This window comes from Loa loa, assembly GCF_000183805.2.
Source record: "Loa loa unplaced genomic scaffold supercont3.149, whole genome shotgun sequence".
NCBI classification, from domain to species: domain Eukaryota; kingdom Metazoa; phylum Nematoda; class Chromadorea; order Rhabditida; family Onchocercidae; genus Loa; species Loa loa.
This window is the reverse complement of record NW_018108329.1, coordinates 51,876-73,077: the sequence shown is the minus strand read 5'-3', so window position 1 is coordinate 73,077 and position 21,202 is coordinate 51,876. Positions and strand designations below refer to the sequence as shown.

Sequence of the window (21,202 nt, the reverse complement as noted above, 5' to 3'; positions counted from 1 at the left end):
GTAAAAATTCGCGACAGACAACAACCCTTTCACAAGTCCTCTTAAGCAGTCATTTCCGCCAGATCCGTAATTCTATGAACGAATCGGTCAAAGACTGGCTGAAATCGATTTTATCACGAATCCGAGTCTGATTCTATACGCCGTACAAAAACTGTTACCTACAAATTGCCTTTGCATTTGTTTCCCTGCTATAAGCAAAGAAAAGAAGAGCCGATGTATGCCAACAATAAGTAACTATTTTCCCGCAAGTCCATTTCTCATGATACCGCTCTGGAATGAGGAGAAGTTCAAAAGGCACCCCAATTCAACGGGCCGCGGTGCTGTTCAGTTGGATACGCTAGCTGATAGGGGCGGCGGCAATAATGAGTTGTTGGTTGTGCTTGTGAAGTGTTTTACCTTACTTTGTTGCCTTATTTCAGGACAATCTTATTTGAGGACGTCAGTTTTTAAATGTTGCTGTGGTGCTAGCAAGGGAATACTTAATTTTATGAGATGGAAGCGAACTAAGCCGCAGAACAATGAGCCACAATTGGATTCAACAGTCGGCAATACCTGGAAGGTTTGATCACTTTCTCACTTTCTCTTCTTCACAATACCATAACTATGTAACTGATTTTCATACTTCACCAGCAATTGTCAAATTTATTTATTACAGTGTTAGACCTGTTTACGGTGCTCAGTACCCACCGTTAACGGAATACGATGATTTTGCAAATAATGCGGGCCGAATTGGCAGTAGTGATAGTCAGCACTCAAATTCTGGAGCAAAGTTCCAAAATTATGTGGACAGGTTGTTTTTTAAAGGTTTCTGATCGACTGTTTAATGAATTTAATTAATGAATTCCTATAAGAAGTCCCACTCGAAGGCGTAAGTGCATTGCTAGATTAGCAGTGACTTTGCATTGTTAACATATAATGAAGTATGTAGATATTTTAAATAGTTTAGAAGGATACTTTGTATATTGGTCAGTCATGGCTGTATGATTTGAACCACCTAGCCAACAATCTTGTTTTCGCAGCGATATCGTGTACTACTTTTTTAAATGCACACTTGCGCTCGAGATTTTGTTGCATCATCCTCTGTGGATGCTTTAAATTAAATTAACGAACTGTCCTGGTGGTAAACTGGGCAACCGATCAGTTTTAGTTTGTAGAAAAAATATAATATAAAAGCTTTTAATATAAGGGAGGTCAGGGTCATTCGTGAAACGAAGCTTAAAGTAAGAAAGTCTTCTCCATCAGTTCTTGTTATGAACTTCTATTACAGTGTTATTCAGCTTAATTTATTGCAACATGATTCCTTGATTTTAGTTTAACATTGGTTTTAGTATCATATTACTTTCTGTAACTAGAGACCAATCCTTTAGTAAACATGTAAAAAAGTAAGTGTCTTTCCTAGATTTCAGCGAATAAATACCAACTGAGTGAGATGACCAACTTTTTTAGCGTATCAGATGCTTGGGATGTGTCCGTAACACTGGATGAACGAGCTGCTTGCACGAGTGCTGCAAAAGTCCTCGAACGACATGCTAGCCTGGCAGCACGTGACTTGATAATGCCACCGGTTAATCCAGTTCCTTCAAGAAACAGCAAAATACAGGCTATGCAGCGTTTAGCTATCCAGAAGGGTGAATGAATTGTTTTAATTTTTTTAAATGAGGTTTCCTTTATTCTACCTTATTCGTTATATCGGGAAGCTCATAATACATGTCCTTCAAATTCTAGAACCAATACCGGGGACAGCAGTGCCAACAGGAAGTAGTGGAGTGCATCTGTCTATAAATTTATATCCGAGACTACCAGAAGTGAGTACTTTTGCGTTTTAAAATTCGGGCTGTTTTTAAGAAGTCGAACATGAGATTCCTTGAGAACTGTGACAGAAAATTCATGCAAAAGAAACTAGATAAGGGGAATAGACTTTATTTAGTTATCAATAATCGCTGCCTGAGGCACAGAAACGTACTTAATGGTATCAAAGTAGACTTGAGCTTAGACTGGACTAAGATAAGAACAACTAGAATCAAACTTTGCATTTTATTTCTTAGAAACTGCAGATATCAGTTGAATACGGAAAAGTACTATCAAGTTCAGCACTAGTTGATCCGATGATGGCACACGATTCATCGACAGCTCAAGAAGGGCATACTTTAGGTTACCATTCTTGTAATTTTTGTGCATAATTCTGGAATTAAAATGGCATGTTTTTCCACCTATAGTTATTGTTTCAGCAGTTCAGATTCTGTTGTAACGGTAGGTACGTCTGAAATATAACAAAACAGTTGTTTCTTTCCAAAATTTATGGCTTTCTTACAGCTCTTCAGCGTGACCATGCTCGCTTTGATCGGTTACGCGCCCAGCTCGGTGTTCATACAGGTCCGTCATCAAGTCCGAAAAATGTTACACAATCTTTGAAGACTGTAGATATTGATTTGGAGCAATTGCGTAAGGACTGTTGGATGGGTATACCTCATAAATTACGACCAACGATTTGGAGAATATTACTGGTAAATTGGCACTCACTATTGTACTTCAGTTTCCTATTTTTCTTTTTATCGAATTGTTTATTTTTATGTCTTCGTAGTTTCATTCAAGACTTTTGATGTTACTGTTATGTATATTACGAAGAGCAGAGGAAGAGCAGAGCTGTCAGTATATTTTAGTATTGAGTTTTTTTTGTTCTGCTTAATGCTTTTTCTGTAAATTAGGGTTATCTTCCAACAAATTTTGAGCGTCGTGAAGTAACACTTGCGAGGAAAAGGGAAGAGTATTGGCGTTATGTGGAGCAATATTTCCATACTCGATACGATGAACAGCATCAGGATACCTTTAGACAGGTTTGTGGATTAAACTGGTACTTTGTTTTCTGCATTTCCATTAAAAATATTAGTAAAAATAGAATGTAAAATGAATTCATTTACAGATACACATTGATATCCCACGTATGTGTCCCTTGATACCGCTGTTCCAGCAAAAAGTAGTGCAGGAGGTATGCTATGGTTATTCTCAATCTTGAATACGTTTTCCCTAACTTTTCCGCGAACTTATCATCTTTATTTTTGCAGATTTTTTGAACATATTTTATATATCTGGGCAATTCGTCACCCAGCAAGTGGTTATGTGCAGGGTATCAACGATCTTGTCACACCCTTCTTTGTTGTGTTCCTCTCAGAATTCATATCTGATGGTTAATTTATTCTTTAATTTACTAACTGAAAAGTTTCAGTGTTACTCAAATGGAATTTCCTATGAACTAAATAGTTAAAGGTAAATACTTCGAATGAAGAATAATTTTAGATACAGAAGTTGGCACATATGATGTAAGTCAATTACCACGAGAGCAAATTGAAATCGTTGAAGCAGATAGTTTTTGGTGCGTCACAGCGTTGTTGGATACAATTCAGGATAACTATACATTTGCACAGCCAGGTATTCAGCGTAAAGTATCGCAGTTACGACATCTGATGAGTCGTGTTGACAGTAAGTTTACTTAGGCCGTGTTCATTTTCTGAAACTGTGGTGAAGTTAATCTGTTTGAAATCCTAGTCATTCAGATTTGAAGGACGATATTTTCGAGTGAAATATGATATTCCTTTACTTTTAGAGCAGCTTCATCGTCATCTGGAAGCGCATGGTGTTGAGTACTTACAGTTTGCGTTCCGTTGGATGAATAATGTTCTTATGAGAGAAATCCCTTTGCGAGCCACAATTCGCCTCTGGGATACTTTCTTGGTGGGTTGACTGTTGTGATTGACTCTCTGGTTAATTTTATTAATTATGGCAATATGTTACTACACAATCTTGACTAGGATTCCTGGAAAAGACTCACTAGTAAGTGGAAGGTGTGATTTTCAGTGGTAAAATCCTTTTTTTTGGTCTGGCTTGCCGGAGTTGGAGTCTGGAAATTTTTACTTACGATGTTCAGATTGTTTTAGAGTGAAAGAGACGGTTTTTCGCAGTTTCATGGGTATGTATGTGCAGCTTTTCTTCGAATGTGGTCCAAGCAGCTGCAAGCGGAGAAGGATTTTCAGGTCCCTAAAAAGTTTTGTGCATCTTGAAATCAATAAATTCACGAATGAATTCAATTCCTAATTGCAGGGAATAATGTTGCTCTTACAAAATCTTCCGACACATAGCTGGGGAGATCAACAGATATGTGAATTAACAGCGGATGCCTTTTCCTTGATGGCTCTTTTCGATGGCGCTAAGAATCATTTGGCACAAGATATGAATACGTAGTAGGATTTAGAAAACTTTTGCAATATTGGGATTATTTTTTGCTTTTTGATTTCTTTGTACCATTGAGTGATCCGCACTGTGTTTAACTCACCGCCAAACAAAACACCAAGCTGCGCTGGTGCGTGCACGACTGTTCATAATTCAGTTGGCTTAGGTGGAGAGGTGCGAAGGTATATTGCCTCTTACTCCGATCTTACTGTTTCCAAATTTCACTAAGTCGAGCAGCTGCAACCAGTCTTAGAAGCCACCCTAAATTAGTTTCACTTCCGGTATGCTGTAGATGCAACGCTATTGTGGGGAATGCTGTTGGGAATCTCCCTAAGTCTTTTACATCTCCCAGAGTTTCTGGTGCTCAATTCCTTCTTGAACGCGTTCTCATGAAAGTCATATCTGTGATTAGTCCCTTCAATCTGATCAAGTTCAAAAAAGTGCCTAACTCGATGGCAGTTGTCAGGATTCTCCTCTGCTTCTGATTTCGTACTAAATAAATAATTACTTCACTACTGTTTTTAGCGTGCCTTTACGTAAAATATAATATTCAAAATTTTTACCAGATTTAATCGATCAAAAGACAAGTACATGACCGCACAAGGTTAAAAAACTGTTGTGTGAAACTGCCGACATATGCCGGCGTGGGTTCGATGCATTTTCAATAGATGACGATTGGAAGCATAAGTATAATGCACCTGTGTCTACTGTCCGAAAAGGCAAGTTAAGTCGGGAGGAGAGGTGTGCTTTGGAATTGCGAGCTGACTCGAAGATTCCTCATACTTACAACCAACCACTAATAAAGAGAATCCATTAAATGAGAGCAAAATGTGGGTACAGTGGGGTTGAAATTAACAATCCAGAGTGAATTATATGAGAGTCTTCCATTTGCATTTGTGATATAGCGCTAGCAAATGAATATGTAATATAAAAACCGAAGACTAGAGGTAGTCTCGTCCGGAAAGCTATCATAGTGGATTGAAGAACAGACATGCAGCCAAACAAAACATAATGCATGGATATAACCAAAGCCGATACTTGTTTTCAAAAGAGCTATTTCAAAACTCAAGTGTAACGTTTAGCTTATAAACAAAGCCTCAGATGTGCATAACGATCAAAAACAATGGTTAACATTACACAAGTATTTAATAACACAGACAAAGAAAACCCTTCAATTACCACAAATGACGAACTATTTGTTATTCCCGCTCAGCCCTTCGCTGCCTTCGGAGTACTGGATTCAGAACTATTGAACTTGAACCTGGATGCATATCAGCATTTGCTGCATCTTCGTCAGGATTGTAGCTTACATCCACTTCTGTATCGCTGTCCGAATCCACTGCCAGGGCTTGCACTTAAAAAACACTCGACCTCATTACAGACATTTCGAGCTTTACAAAGCTAGATTCAAAAAATAAATTCATCCGAGATTTTCTCTGACAAAATCAGATTATAGACGAAGCACCAAAACTTCCTTTAATTCATATATAGAAATTCAGCTGACTGGAAATCGAATCTCCACAGTCACTTCAATCTTTTCAAATTATACAGTGGAAACATACATAAGCGAATATCACGCCGGTTCGTGCCTGGATCAAACACAATGTTTAGAGCCTCACGATCACCAATCCTCAGTAGAACGCCATTGCTTCGTTCTGAACTTTCGCCATTTTCCGAAGCGTGATCATCATCATCCACCCACTAAAAATAAATTTAAAGGTTTCGCGATTCCTACTGAACTTTCGCTCCAAATTCATGCGAAAAATAAATTGGTTAATTTTTAGACTGCTGGCAGTCCCTTTATTAGTTGGAACTTCACCTTTGAGCCACACGAATACCATCAAGGCATCTTGAAATTGAGAAACATTTAGCATATAGCATACTAATTGTCGTATAGGATGTAAAACCATATTATCACTGCAGTTGCCAATTAATTATCTAAACTTCATGCAAAGGAAAAACCTGTTCATCCTCATCATTCAAGCTACCATTAAGACTATGTGTCGATTCATATAAGGATTCGTCACTTTCTTCAGAATTCTCTTCTGATGAAGAATCCGTAGCAGTTGTATCTCCAAGCGATGTATCCATTTCACTCGATGAGCCCATATCATCATCTTCATTATCGTCACCTGTTTCTTCCTTCAAGCAACTCTTTCCAACATCACTAAGCTTTTAACAAAGATTTGGATATTTGTTAGCTGACCACCCACTAAGTCCTATACAAACTTCATAGCAGATGCTAATTTCAATTGAACGTGTTCATGGGAACTACGATGATTGAAAAGTACAGACTTATAAACGAATTCATATTATTTTTCTTTCAAAGTATAAAAGATATATACTTGTTCATCATCACACTCGTCCGCTTCACGACGTTTCCCAACCTCGTAGAGACGGCAGACATTTTCTCGCAGCTCTAACAAATCATCTGCATTCCCATGAGCTTCAATCAAAGCCATATACTGATCATTATGATCAGCACAAAAATCGAATAAAGCTCGTTTTGCATCCACTGTTGTAATTACCTGTAAAAAAAATATCCAATAATGTTCCGAAAGATGAAACCACTTGATATAAATATAAAACAAATAATGAGGAAAAGACAGAGAAATCTGCTCTATATCACTTCTCTTCAATATACGAGTAAGAGATATTGGAAATATAGTCAGCATACGTCATACGGTCACTATTATTTGTATTTCTAAATTATACCTTGTAAGTTGTGGAATCGAAAGTCCGGAACGAACAAGCAAATGTTTGACGAAAGCGCTCATCTATTTCTTCTACATCCAAATACGCTGCTGGAAAAATTCATAATTATTCTAAAAGTTGCAATGACATCTGCCAGATTAGGCCAGATAACATTAATACATAAAAATTCACTCGTGATCATCTTTATTAAGGCCAAAATTACTTGAATTTTTAGTAGGGGAAAAGAACATACATCCGTAAATAGCATCTGTGCCACCGCTAAATACAATTTTACATTGATCGAGTGCACTGATACTATGCAGCAGTTTGAAATTACGTACATCCCACTGGAAACTTCATCATTAAATTAGTGCCATTTTAATTTATGTGAACTAAAAAAGTTTCTCATCTTGGATTTCATTCCACCAATATGTATAGCTTTTCGAATTTAAAATAACACAATCAAAATAAGAACAAAACCATTGTACATCGAAGAGTTTGAAAAAGTCTGCTGGCAAAACACTGCCGCATAATACCTGACAAAGGAGAATCAATGTTGTAATGTTATAGTTTAAGTGGTTCGAAAATTAAGACAAGATTGCAAGTCCAAGAAAACCGTCCGTTTTATCAAATTTAAATATAAGGAATTGATGCAAACAGGATAAATAATAACAAGCCGAAACTTCATATTATTAAATAAGTATTAACAGTTCTAAAACAAAAAAGAAAAAAGTGAACAGCAAACGAACCACTTCAGAATTTATGATAACTTCATTTCCACGTGGATGGAACATACCACAATTCACAGCATTCATTTTGTCGAATTTGTGTACAACTTTCATCCCCAATCTCGGATCCCATAATATACCATCATTCAGTATTAATTCATCTCTCGGGTCAAATGCTGCCCTGAATTTAATAATAAACTATTTTACAATACTGAAATATACCGTATAATTGCACAGAAAAACCTTTTAATGTCGTACTGGTGATCTATACTGAGGACGAATTTCATACAGACTTCAGTCTCAAAAATTCAATTTAAATGCCACATCGTGCCATGGAAATGACAGTAGTGGAAGAGTTGAAGCCAAGAAAATACGATCTATCAAATACATAATATGCATTAAACGTTGGCTGACCTACTTAAATGTATGTGAAAATTACTATGTTCAGTCAATATTCACGCAGTTGCAAAGTAGCTAGGAACCATTTTAGGTCAGAATGGTATAAGAAGGCTCTAGTCAAAATATTCGTGAATAAATATGCAATATTATTTTCGAATAAATAATGAACCAACTTGTTACGAGTATAATTATTTGCCAAAGTATCATCAAAAAGACGAACCACGGCTCGGCCAGTTTCCGTATCATAAATCTGGAGTTTTAGTTATATAATATGGAAGGATTACAATTAATCCAACATTTATTATAATCCTTGTACTATGAAAAAACTAGTCTTTGCAAGGTAAGAGTTTCAAACTAAAAAAATACCGTTGCTTTACTCCCCTGCGTCCCGATGATACGATCTTGAGCTGTTTTATTGAATTCAACAAAGTATTCGTCCGGAAAATTGATCATATGTTCTTGGGTTTCACCAATACGCCAGAGGGAAGAAAGTGGTTTCACAAAAGCTGATGAAGTAAGCAAAAGTGAACCATCCTCAAAGATTTCGGCAATAACGGTCGAAAATTAGAAACAGAAATTGCTTATTTTAAATATTCAAGTATAAGCAAACTGAAAAGAAATAAAGTGATTTACTTTTGACTGTTCAATACCAGTAATTGCGCTGTGATGGCACTCGGTATTTGACTCCTCGGCACCAGTATGTATATTAAACCAATTCAAAGCGCCAGCATAAGAACCTAATAGTATGTGTTCATCATCAATCTGAAAAATAATGATAGAAAATCTGTCGACAGCCACAAAAAAATATATAATTCTTTACTTTGCGATGAAAAATAAGGTAATGAAATCTATTTTCTTTTAAATTTCATGTAATTCTGAAAAATTACCGAAAAACTACAGCAAGTAAATGTCTCTTCGCTTTCCGTAAATGACCGTACTGGACGAAAGCGACTGAAAGCAAAATGAATATCCTCTCTGAACCTTTCCCGATTCCAAGCAGCCGAAATCAACTAAAATGAAGAATTGTTAACAGGATCTGTTTTGCAAATTAATCGATTAAAAATTCACTACACAGACAGAACTGATGAAACCCAACAAACGTGGTTTTGAAACAATAAAATCTGCAACATTTAGCATATTTCTATACGAGTTAAATGTTACGGAATGTATTAAAAACGTTTTTAGAATTTAAACTAAATTTTCTTCGCACAATTCGTTTCATTTTATGCTTATTTCAATGAAACAATTTACCGGACGGCTTAAAAATCGATTGGCAATATTTTTTGGCGCAAAGCGTTTACGTTGTGGTTCCGGGCAGTGATGCGGACTGCAATAAAGATAGATGTGTTTTCATGGAATTTTTTTGACTAAAAATAATAAGTCATTGCTTGCCAAAAATTGTAGCTTATTGAACTATTCCGGAAAACTACATATGTCAGATCCAATGCAACATACTAGTAAAGCGAGAAGGGTGGACATATAGATACTGGATTACAACAAGTCGAATGCTGCTTTCTGAAAAATAATTTCAACATTAAAATTTATTTCACAATTCTATTCTTCCAGGATTTAGAGACTACACTAATTCAAATAATACCTGAAAAAATCTGTAACGATTTCGTCAAGATCTTTCGGAGGTACTGGCATCGCCAATGGCAACTGAGAATTTGTGACACTTTCACTGCTGCCGGTAACCTCCAGTTTTCTAAGGTCTGTTGAATGGCAACTTAGAAAAGAAGTTCCTGGCGGACTCCCATCACAATGACGACCTAAGGAAACAGACATATGGCAGAAAAAGACAAGCAGTAGAAGCTGTAAGGCAAAAGAAATGTCAACTTCTGAAATTATGAAAAATTTGTTATTTCTAAAGTTCCCACTGGTAAAATACGCGGTATCTAGCATCATTCATAATTTCTATACGGTAGCTTTAAGCATGATAACTACGCATTACTTACTAAAACAAACCCCTCCTTCTGCTCACTAAAAAAAAAAAACTCACGTCCAGCAATGCTCAACACCTTTGTTGATTTTGATATGGGCGTCGAGAGCAAGGTAGCTGCCTGGTCTCGCTGTTCATTAACTAATGTATATTCTGCCCTTTAACAAGATATCTGTATTCATTGAACATCAATCCACAATCTAATTTCATAGTCAATCATTTAATAAACACTTTTCATTATTCGAATGCTTGCTAGTAAGACGTTATTCATGCAAAACCGACAAAGAATACAAGGCTACTTTGCTGGAAAAATATAAAAATGACCAGTTTTACGCACCTAATCAATCTTAATCAATTAGTTATATAAAGTTTCTGACGAAGTACTAACTCGCAACACAGAACGCCTGTATCCTTGCCTACAACTTAAATTTTGTAAGTAACATACAGTTTTAGGAAAAGGTTTTTTATCAACTGTAAGCAACTACGTCACAAGATATTCTTTTAGTGCTAGACATTTTGACTTGAAATCTTACGTAATAACAGGTGCTGTTAACCGTTCACTTCTTCGACGTCGATTGCTGCCACCGAAAGTGCTCAATATTAAAGTTTTTCCTGATATAATATCGTTGTCGATATCAGAAAACGTATTCTCAAAACGTTTTGGCTGAAAAATTCCCTTACAATAGATCACTCGAAGAATCATTAAAGTTCAATGTCCAAAGGAAAATTACCAATGCACCGACAGAAGGTAGACGAGTGGAGACACGACTTGCAGGTATATCAGGTAAACTGGCTTCTTCTTTTAAATTATCCGCTGTTTTAAATAGACCCTTCTTAATCAGATGTTGATGTATCAATTGCAATAGTTCTTTATCACTATAAACAACTTTGGTATGAGCAACGATATGCCATTTCCATAGCTTTTCCTGTAATATTCACAAAACATGTCTATAGCAATAACAGTACTACCCACATGCGGATAATAAGTTGTATTTTGTTTATCCGTAGTGTTCAAAAAAAGGAGATCAATAGAACACATACTTTCGTTAGATCCTTCGGAAAATCATGAATTCGCTTTTTGGTGACTTTTTCAATCAGCAAATGAGCTTGCTCACAGAACCTGGCGTGTTCAGCACGTCGCTCCTGTAGAACGGGCTCACGCATCAGAGCTAAAATTCGGACGAAAGGTACTAAAAGAAAAAACTTGAAATGATTCGTCATATTAAGAACTCTATCATAAAAAATCTGCTCGGACTGGAAAGAAAAAAAGTGCAGCTAAAATTGTACCACAAAGCTCGCTGTTTGCAATAAGCGGCATTACTTCAAGGATTTGACGAACACTTTCGGAACGTGCTAACCCATTGAGAGCTTGACATGCCATTCCGCGAAGGGCATCCGCTTCTGTGATTGGCGTTTCTGTATACAACAGTTTTTTCAAGATCTATAAAAACGAAAAATAGAACCATTGGGATTACGAAACTATGGAACTGAAACCATTATTCAAGAAGGCATAACCAGATGTCATCACGCAAAAGCCGTAGTTCTGAGCACACATTCTCTACATAATACTTCAAATGTACTAGCACAACTGAAACTCGCGCTGCTACAACAAATACGACAAATACTTCAGAACCATACATCTGCTGCGGTAAAACAACCTGTTACTCTGAGCTGAGTCAAAAACGGAAGTCAAAATATCACCTTCGTCACATCCGGCATTACATAAATGAGCTTCAAACTTGAGACACAACGCAAAATGAGTCTACCTTCCAATGTGAAAGGTCATATTAAGACTAAAAATCACCATAATTCCATTATTTTTTCGAATGGTACTCCACACTTTTTCTAGGAAGAACTCCATCTGTGCTTTTTTCTGTTTTCGTATTTTATAAGGTGTTCCGACGCTTCGGCAGCTTATTCGAGAATCAGAAACATGTACTAAAGTGTCACTAGTTGAAGGCGATATAGCTAGTCGTCCACTGTGCTGAAAAAGATGACTGTTCCCGTTTAAAAATTTTTCGTTCCTTGACAATTAATTGAATGGCAGATACACCAAAAAGTAAAAAATTAATTTGGAATACTTGAACATCAAAAAAACATTCATGGCATTTTGAGTACTTCCAGATATATCTTCTTAGAAGTTAGAAAAATTCCTCAAAAGAGACGAGTAAATTCTAATAAATTACCATGAACACTATGTTTCAAAAGAATTCAAACCTACCCGTTCTAGTGGAGCACATACACAATTTATTATCACCCTTAAAGCAGCAAACTGAACTTCAGAGTCTGCCATCATTTCACCTTCGCAGAATTCCAAAATTGCTCTGAAATTCGAAGCTCGTAAAGGTATTAACAAAAAAATCGAATTCACCACACATAAAATCTCGACAACTCATTCGCAGTTCCTTTCTAACATAATATTGAGCATGCTTGGTTAAAAAAAATATATGATCACCCGACAGATTCAACATTCTGCTCCCGTATCTTCAATGTACTCTCGCAAATATCCATCTGAATCCGAGGCACAGCGGAACACATCCACAAAACCTTGAATGAAAAATTCGTATCAGTTCAATTGTAAATTATTGTAGCAGAAATTTAATGTTTTGTGTGTGTCGTAAAACGAAGGTAGATTTTCTCCCTAAAATTCCTCATTTCGAATAGTCTTTGAAAAGATGCACGAATTAAAACTAACATCATATGAATCAAATGGGAGTAGAAAACCTACCAACCAAAAAGTGAACTGAACGAGAGCGATTTAGTGCAGAGAAAAGTTGAAGTAGATAGCGTAAAAAGAACCTACATCGAGAGACATTTTAAGAATTTCAATTTTTGAACCACCATTCCAAGAATTAGCTGTACCAACTAGGAAATACATAGTGCGAATAACTCCCAAACGCTTCAATTCATCAACAGGGCGCCAAGATGAATGCAAACCCAAAGTATGTAGCAGAATCCAAATGCAATTTTTCAAATTTTCGTCATCGAGATGCATCCCCTGCAACCAAACTTTTACAGAAGAAAAATGCAATCGAAAAAAACAAGGGATTTTTGAATCAGCACTTCCACTTGATAAGTGCAGGATTTGTTCCACAAAGAGAATATTTGATGAACCAAAGAAATATAAAGTATTTAACCTTATTAGCCGGTAAACCATGGACACAGGAAGGAATAACGATATCTCTAAGGTATTGTAACCGAGATACATGTGTTCGTTTCAGATGTTCCACTTTAACAAAGATATGAGCAGCCATATAACTGAAACATCACAAAAAATGCGTAAACAGCGGATACAGAGAACCAGGTAATCGATAATATGAATTACAGAAAGATACTACGCACTCATTTATGATCATTTTGACTAAATAGTACCATGGAAATCTTTGAAGACTATAATAATTGAGAAAATATACACCTTCTAAAAGCCATACAGGTATTTCGAATAGCTTGCATACTAGTATAGAGATGTTCATCAGAAAGAACATTATCTGAATCTTCTTGTAAGAGGGTTAAAGTTGAAATCTGGAATAAAAAAATTATAGGAAAATTAAGGTCCAGATCTATTCAATTGTCAAATAAATTATTATCGAATAAATTAATGCATGTATACTACTTGAATTTGGATACTTTTGCAAGCTCAGTGGAAGAACCGAATATGCATTGTTTTTACAAAGTAGATAAAAATATGAACAGGATGAATGCTTCTACAGCACATTCCAGAATATTTTGACAAGCTGCCACTACAAGTATCTGTAACCAAAAACTATTTCAGGTCATATGAAAATTGTTTTAAAAAACCTTACATAATTAAATAAGCGCCGAGGGCCATCATAATCATCGAATCGTTCAAGTACAGGTCGAAATTGGAATGCGTGAGTAAAAAACATTGACGAACCAGCGCGACCACTTTCATAACTATGCTCTAAAAGCCACAGCGCGTAGCTGGAAATAAAGCTAAGAAATCCCATGAGAAACAATTTTCACAGGCACTAAATTATCCTAAACGTATCAAATCTGAAGGAAGAAGCTTGAAACAATTATCTAATTCGTCTTCTTGAGGAAGCTTTAGTGTCTCCCAGTGAAATATATCAAGTTCTCTATTTCAAAACCTTTCATCTGGTACGCATCCAAGTTAGATTCTTGATACATCATCTTTTAAAGATTCTTGATACATCATCTTTTAAAGATGTTTGGAAGGTTTCTCCGTAACTCACGAAATATCCTCAAGGGATTCAGGGACCACATTATTACAAACATTAGGAACATCAAAGCGTCCTAATGATGGTTTCCCAACCGAATGAAGTAACAACAAAATAAGTAAACAACTCACTGAACGAGTTCATTAAGAGTTTGTTCCGGCAAAAGGCAAACACCTTCCATTGCATCTGCATTATAAGCCAAATAATATAGACATGTTCCAACAACAACTGATGCTAATGAATCGCGTTCTATACGAATTAAAAGATCTACGCCGCCAGCAGCCACAAAATCCAGCGCAAGTCTACGATGAACCAAAAGGCCGGCAAGATACTGAAAAACAAACTCAAGGAAATAGATGAAAATTAAGAGCTATGTTTGTCATGAAGCTGTTTTTTTAGAAAACAAAATTTTCAGCTAAAAGATTGGAAACCCAACGTTAATACTTGAAAGATTGACTACTGTTGCTATTGTACTATATATAAAGTGTTTACTACATTATTATCTATTAAAAACAATAATTTCCATCGTCTTAAAATATAAGGAACCTTCAAAACATCAAATATGAGACGGGTGTCGTGATTTCGAGCACCCTCCAGATAGCGTAGAACAAGATCCAATGAACGATTCTCGTAGGTTTCTTTCAAGAGCTGAAATGTTTAAATAAAGTGCTGTTGTCCATGACATTCTAACATGAATACTACACTGTCACTGAAACCAAGAAATGCCAGATTCTAGAGTGTCTACTACGTTACATTAAGAATAACAGTATAACACCAACAAATCTTTTAAACCCAGCAAAAAATCAATTGAAATACTGGACAAATCATCTCCAGATAAAAGTGAATAAAGTACATCCTGATATTCTCCGACGGGTGTAAGATACTGAATAATTAGACGCTGTTCCATAACAGTTGTTAAAGGAAAGATTCGGTATTCTCCGAGACGTCGCTTTTGCATTACAGCCCACTGACTGTTGCTTTTCCCTTCAATTAATGATCCCAACGACACTGTGCTTGAGCAACGAGCCTAGAAACAAAGAAATCAGAAATCATATTAACTTGGTGAGCCTTACGGCACCATATAAACGGTACATATATTGTAAAGAGTACTTGTACGTTTAAATACCAGAAATATACAGATCAGCCTAACACTACATCTAATCGAAACTAATTATTTATACTGATACTAAGAAGCAGTAAGTTATAAGAATCAGTAGTAAAAAGAGAAATCAAGTTCAAACATAGGGACAATTAAATTGAATGAAAATGAGAAATATGTAAAGGAAAATAATTTGTGAAAACTTTGTAAAAACTACTTACACGTTGTTCTTTATCTAGTTTGACTTTTTTCCTCGGTGGCACGGTCAACTCTAAGCTTTCGGATGCAGAAAATTCGTAAATCGGCTCACTAAAACTACGCAAATTGAGAAAGAAAGATTTAACCTACAAGTTTTTAAAAATATTATACAGGACTTCGAAAAACACAGAAATAAACCGTATTCTTAAGATGGATTTTCTTTCCTCACTGTATACAGATCCAGTGAAATGTGTTTTCTCGTTGTGTTTTCTCGTAACAAATGCAACGGATGGTCCTGATGCTTCCTCGCCAGAGTACTTCGCTGTTTCGCGTTCTTTCAAAATCTGCAATAAACCAAGCTTTTTAAAAATATTACAATTTTTTAAAATTATATTGCCTTTCCCTGTTAAGATTTCTCAGTGTGCACCCCCAACGAAAACACAACTACTGACATGAAAGAACTGCTCGGCATGCACTAACATATCTTAAAGACATTTTATAACGAACAATTTAATTTTTACTTCCCTTCACAATGATCAATTACTGTTCGACTGGGAATTAATTCCTAGTAACACTTCGTTCCATTCTTATTATTTAAGTTCCCCATATAAACCCTATATTTCGCTTAATATCTTCACTTCTCTTTACTCATTCCTTGGTCCATTTTCTATACAGTACTTTTAAAAACATGAACAACCAACATCAGCCAATGAAAGCCTTTCACCACTATGGAATGTTTCCCTCGACATACCAGCAAATGGACCACTATCTTCAACATTTTCCTCTTTATTTTCCTTATCTGGTTCTGATACCTCCGCAGCTTCTCGTTTCTCCTTTTCCATTCGTTCCTAGAAAAAGAAAACGAACAAATAAAACAAATAAGCTGAAAAAGAATAGTCTATGAATTTAGCAGATGAATCTGAATTATACCAAACATAATTTGTCACGATGTAGGACTGCTATCAATGAATAACATAACTTACAAACAAATCCTTTAAGCGCCGCAGTGCAATTGGAATGAGAGCAGAGTTTTCTATTTTAAGAGTACTTGCAACACTTGTTACATCTAAGGCGGCTGCAAGCAAACCAAAAGAATATGCCCTTAAATAACAGTTAGTTGCATCACTTTCTGCCCATCTGTAAAGTTGCGGTATCAAACCTTCTGGTTCCTGCAACATTTTCATTCACAAACAAATCCGGAAATCTCATAAAACTTTAGTTAAGAATGCTTTTTAGGATTCCTGCAAAATCCGAAGCATTCTTAACATTGTTTCTGTAAGGAGGTAGAAATGCTAATAAAAATAAGTTATGGATAAATGCCCAATTACTAAAACTTACGGATAAGACAGAAGAATCTAAACCGGGAACAAGATTGAGCAACAGCCTTGCGGAGGCAATATTCAATTCAATGTCATCGCGTGACATCAAGTAAGACACAAGAAGCTAGAAGAAGAATTTCTGCATAACTGGAAATAAGAGCATGAAAAAGGAACAACAAAACTGCAAAAGGAGCTAATAGTACTTGAGCAGAAAATCTTGCAACCGAATTCAGCAAAAGTGTTTCAATTTTCATAGGGTTCATCCTTATAATATAATTTTCTTCAACCTTGTTCATGAATTCTTCGTAGCGACTGATAACTTTCAGCAGGTGGCCCAGAATGCATGAAGGATATGTTTTAGCCGGATGACGATCATCTAGAGGGTCAGGATCTTGCTTCAAAAAATCATCAGTTGCTTCTTCTATTAGTTCCGAAAGTCTATAATGTTTTTCTGGTGGCTCAAAATGTGAAAATTAAAGGATAAAATTGATCAAGTTCAAGAAGGCAAAACGCTGCTGACCCGAATAACTTGAGTATTTTGAAGTTTCCTTCAAGAAATAAATACATGTCCTCTGGACCCTTGGAAAAAAAACGACGGGAACCTTATAAGAGATGGTTTGACACTGAACGAGGCGTTATCATTCTCAGCTTCCCAAACAGCGAGAATAGCTTGTAATTCCCCCGCGGCGCTCGACTGGCTTGGATGGGGCAGATGAGTCGCATGTGTCCCATGGTTCGACCGTGACGGAGCAAACATTGAAATATAAAATTAATCTGGAAATGATCTAAATATAAAATAGAACTACAAAATGTCGAATTGCATAATCAAACCGCAACATGTAAATTCCATTCCAGGAACTAATGCATTTGGAAGTCATTGCGTGATACCCACACAGAAGTGTAAAGACGTATAAGACATTTTACTTCACAACTCCCGACTTACTCGTCTTTGTTCACTGCAACTTAACCGAATAAAAAGAATCCCTGGAACGTCAACATTTTGCACAACGCCCGAAATCCTCCGTCACGAACCAAGTCTTAATCGGTCACCGTAAACACTAGGCCGCAATGAAAATATTGGTCGCGTCGCAACATATCAAAGTCCTGACTTTACGAGCATTAAAATCTGTCGATCATGCGGTATTCAGCTTCTACTCACTAATGTGACAATGGGCTGAATTTTATTTGCACTTTCGTAATATTTATTCATTTTTATCCCTCTAATTCTCATGAGATATATTTAAAACAATTTTTTCGGCAGTTTTCAGCGCTCGATGCATTGGTCAAAAAGATCGCACAATAAGCCATATAAGAATTCGGGTTAGCTTTTCATGACTGATTTGTTTATTTGGCCAGGTCATAAGAAATAATGAGCACTAGTGGTAAACGACAAAGAAGCATTTACAGGCGAAAAGCGAAGCAGACTGGTAGCTCAGCCTGGTAGCTGTTCAGTGCCTAAAAGAATTATCAAGCATTTCGCTAACTTCAGACTCGTGATTAGAATGTCTGATTCTAGGTGACCAAAGAATTTCGATGAATTCATTTGCTATGGTAAACGAATACAGTAAGAATAAAACTACTCACATGTAAACAGTTAACTTCCCCCAGCATTTTGAGTATGTCTCATGTTAGTGTGTGGAAACCTTTCACATCAGATTTATTTAATGTTTTATTTGTCGAGTCCCTTCAGTTTATTTGATAACTTCATTATCTCATAGCGGAACAACATAGCTGATAAGAAAAACATATTATTGCGTACGAAGAATGAAGTGCTCATGTTGACCGCTTTTGAGATCACTTCCCAACTAATGGATTGGCACTTTCAAGTTAAAATGAACGGAAAATATTACGGCCAAGACAAGAATGAATACTTTCGACTATTTGACTTTTAGCTAACGCTCGGTCTTCCTCAGAAAATGACGTATCACGTGAAAAGCTGCACGAAATTCATGTGCATTAACAAGCCGGTTAAGAGCGTAGCAGAAGGCATTTATCTTCATCTGTTACAGCCAACTATTTGCTCGAAACGATCATTTTATGGAAATTATTGTGACAGAATAGCGCCGAAGGTGGGAGTCAAAATTATTAGCTCAGCAATAACAGTCATTGTTCGAGCTCTCCTTATGCCTTTATTTCGTCATTTATTCGTCTTATTTCAACGATGGGTAGGTTTTTGCATTCTTGTCTTGTCTCAGCACTTTATCTTATATTTATCCCTTACGCAGAATTTTCCTGTTGATAACAGTTATTGACACCTTTCCTGATAAATTTCAGCAAGGATGTCTAAACGAAGATCTGATGAATTTGAACCAAAAGCTGGATGCTCTAAAGATCGTGGCACAATGATCGGTCAAACTGGTAATGATGATTCTGGTGATGTAGAAGGAGCTGGTAGCAGTTGCAAGAAGATTAAGTATATGACACCAGTCGAAGAGTGGCCATCACAACTTTTTGGGGAGGTACGGGCTACCCTCACTTCAGACATTCATCCCTCCAACTCATGTTCAGTCAAGAAGCAATTTATCGCTAACCCCCAATTACTCCCACTGGCGTTTTACAGTGGGGCCGCGTTAAATCTCAATAGAAATACCAGTTCAATTTGCGGATTGCTGCTTTGTAGATAGGCTGTTAAGGAAGGTTTTGGAATTCGGAGATGTAGTAAAATCGGCGAGGTGTCCTTAGTATGTGATGAATTTTCTGGTAGAGATCCAGCAGTAGAGTTTTATTAAAAGTCGTAATTGATGTGCGCTGGTAATACTACGGAGTGAGTCATAAAATCGATCGGTAAAGAGGAAAAAAATGTTCAAGAAAACTGACTCTTACGTCTTTGCAGACGTGGCGATTCCCACTTCGCAACCTTGATTATGGCTGTGCCTACCAGCTGTTTTGTCATCTTCAGCCCAGTTTGCGCTTACGCGAACTGCAGTGTGTGCGGGTCGTATTTCTTGATGTTGGTGTCGCGGATGTGTTGTGAAAAGCCTGTCATGCATCTGCAGTGTGAAGCTCACTTACATGCATTATGGTCGCATGCTGAGCAATACGATTACCACCTATGCTTATTCACAAAGAAAACACCGAAATTTCATTCTGTTGGCAATTTTTTTACTGATATTGCATTTCTGAGTTGAAGTGATTAATGTACGCGGAAGTTACATGAATTAAATTTACTCGAAATAAGTGGTGAAAAGTGAAGACTGAATATGCATTTGAGGTTTACGTGGGGTAAATACATTTAGAACAGTATATATTTGACTTATAGTACGTATAGTACCTAGAACGCCTTCAAGACTATGCGAAATTCAATGCACACTATCCATTCATGTGGTAAAGTTTAAATATACGTAAGGTCTCGGTTTAACTACTAACTATATCTTTTAGATTTCATCGTCCAAATAATATTAACTCTCTGTTGAGCTACTTGCAATTTAAGGCATAAATGTCTTGTTATTTCGTCAGTATAATATGAATCCGTACTCTATTATATAAAGAGTTTTTCTACTGGCATTTTGGAAGTCTTTTCTGATTGGCTTCATTTGTGTTGAAGCTTACGGAAGCATCGGTATAACGTGAATATCGGTTTTTTATCAGGGATATTTTTTCATGTTAACACTGATCGTACAATTTGTTGGAAAGCGCCATGCGTTTTGCGGTGTAGCGTTTCTCCTGAATTTTCTGAACGGAGGACTTCCGATGATAGTGTTTCAGATTTCTGGTGTTTACTAATCTGGAAATTAACTTACTGTCACTCGTACTCTTACTGTCCAAAAAAAAGTAAACTAGGTACTGTATCAAAGGAAATAATTTTTAAATGTTGTATATTTAATATATTTATTAATGATTGGACAGAATTTAGTGATTGCTAACAAAGTAGAGATGGTTATATAACAGAGCTTTTGTCATTTTTGAGGCATGTCGTATTTAAATTTTGTAATTGTGATGCTAAACATATAACATTTGATGCATTCAAGCGCACTTCGTTGCTGGTCATCTGAAAATTTCTTGCACACTTCATTACTGTCATCACGCCTGTTAATTGTATTAAATTGCAGTTATAAATTGATTGGTGACGAGGAAAAAGAAAAAATTACATGTCACGTACTTGAGATTTTTTGCAGGTCAAAATGGCAAGTGATGTAACTGAGAAATGGGCCTGCTCACAGTGTACCTACGCAAATTTTCAAACAGCAAAAGCATGTACGATGTGTCGTACTCCACGACATTCAGTTTTTATTACCGAACCACCTTGTACTTCCAGTGCTGTTTGTGATGGCGAAGAAACTAGAAAACGGTGGCCTTGTCCGGACTGCACATACCTGAATGTTGTGAAATCTCGCCACTGTACGGTGTGCTTGTGTAGACGCCCTACTGATTTTGATACTGAGGATGAAAAGGCATTCGTCTGC

General features: G+C 36.6%; 4 protein-coding genes across 4 annotated transcripts in view; 3 read left to right on the top strand and 1 right to left on the bottom strand.

Annotated features, from left to right (window-relative positions):
* Window positions 1-518: 518 nt before the first annotated feature.
* On the top strand, window positions 519-4,236 carry LOAG_05272 (TBC domain-containing protein; the record flags this gene model as incomplete). Its single annotated transcript, XM_020446803.1, has 13 exons — window positions 519-559; window positions 656-790; window positions 1,447-1,628; window positions 1,726-1,805; window positions 2,055-2,151; window positions 2,314-2,504; window positions 2,706-2,834; window positions 2,921-2,986; window positions 3,124-3,184; window positions 3,295-3,477; window positions 3,602-3,729; window positions 3,933-4,028; window positions 4,096-4,236. The coding sequence occupies 13 exons, from the start codon at window positions 519-521 to the stop codon at window positions 4,234-4,236; spliced, it is 1,530 nt and encodes a 509-aa protein (XP_020302901.1).
* Window positions 4,237-4,872: 636 nt separating this feature from the next.
* Window positions 4,873-17,579, bottom strand: LOAG_05271 (hypothetical protein). The gene is made up of 36 exons (XM_020446802.1): window positions 17,402-17,579; window positions 17,087-17,237; window positions 16,819-16,923; window positions 16,464-16,649; window positions 16,182-16,328; window positions 15,679-15,824; window positions 15,504-15,591; window positions 15,037-15,210; window positions 14,730-14,831; window positions 14,315-14,514; window positions 13,788-13,926; window positions 13,400-13,506; window positions 13,122-13,242; window positions 12,788-12,982; window positions 12,440-12,531; window positions 12,206-12,308; window positions 11,789-11,968; window positions 11,272-11,425; window positions 11,026-11,153; window positions 10,716-10,910; window positions 10,518-10,648; window positions 10,045-10,142; window positions 9,643-9,814; window positions 9,501-9,560; window positions 9,297-9,372; window positions 8,933-9,055; window positions 8,679-8,807; window positions 8,412-8,579; window positions 8,219-8,295; window positions 7,668-7,827; window positions 7,172-7,265; window positions 6,940-7,028; window positions 6,570-6,752; window positions 6,187-6,366; window positions 5,787-5,925; window positions 4,873-5,578 (listed from the first exon to the last, which is right to left on the bottom strand). The coding sequence occupies exons 1-36, from the start codon at window positions 17,554-17,556 to the stop codon at window positions 5,424-5,426; spliced, it is 4,902 nt and encodes a 1,633-aa protein (XP_020302900.1). The 5' UTR covers window positions 17,557-17,579; the 3' UTR covers window positions 4,873-5,423.
* A 1,222-nt stretch (window positions 17,580-18,801) lies between these two features.
* On the top strand, window positions 18,802-20,189 carry LOAG_05270 (hypothetical protein). Its single transcript, XM_020446801.1, has 3 exons — window positions 18,802-18,964; window positions 19,074-19,258; window positions 19,633-20,189. The coding sequence occupies exons 1-3, from the start codon at window positions 18,961-18,963 to the stop codon at window positions 19,771-19,773; spliced, it is 330 nt and encodes a 109-aa protein (XP_020302899.1). The 5' UTR covers window positions 18,802-18,960; the 3' UTR covers window positions 19,774-20,189.
* Window positions 20,190-20,920: 731 nt separating this feature from the next.
* The window catches only part of LOAG_17904 (Zn-finger in Ran binding protein), a gene marked incomplete at both ends in the record, with an annotated part of 5,319 nt that continues 5,037 nt past the window's right edge, over window positions 20,921-21,202 (top strand). Inside the window, one exon of the mRNA XM_020450569.1 lies at window positions 20,921-21,137. Coding sequence (XP_020305731.1) covers window positions 20,921-21,137 — 217 coding nt within the window. The remainder of the gene's footprint in view (window positions 21,138-21,202) is intronic.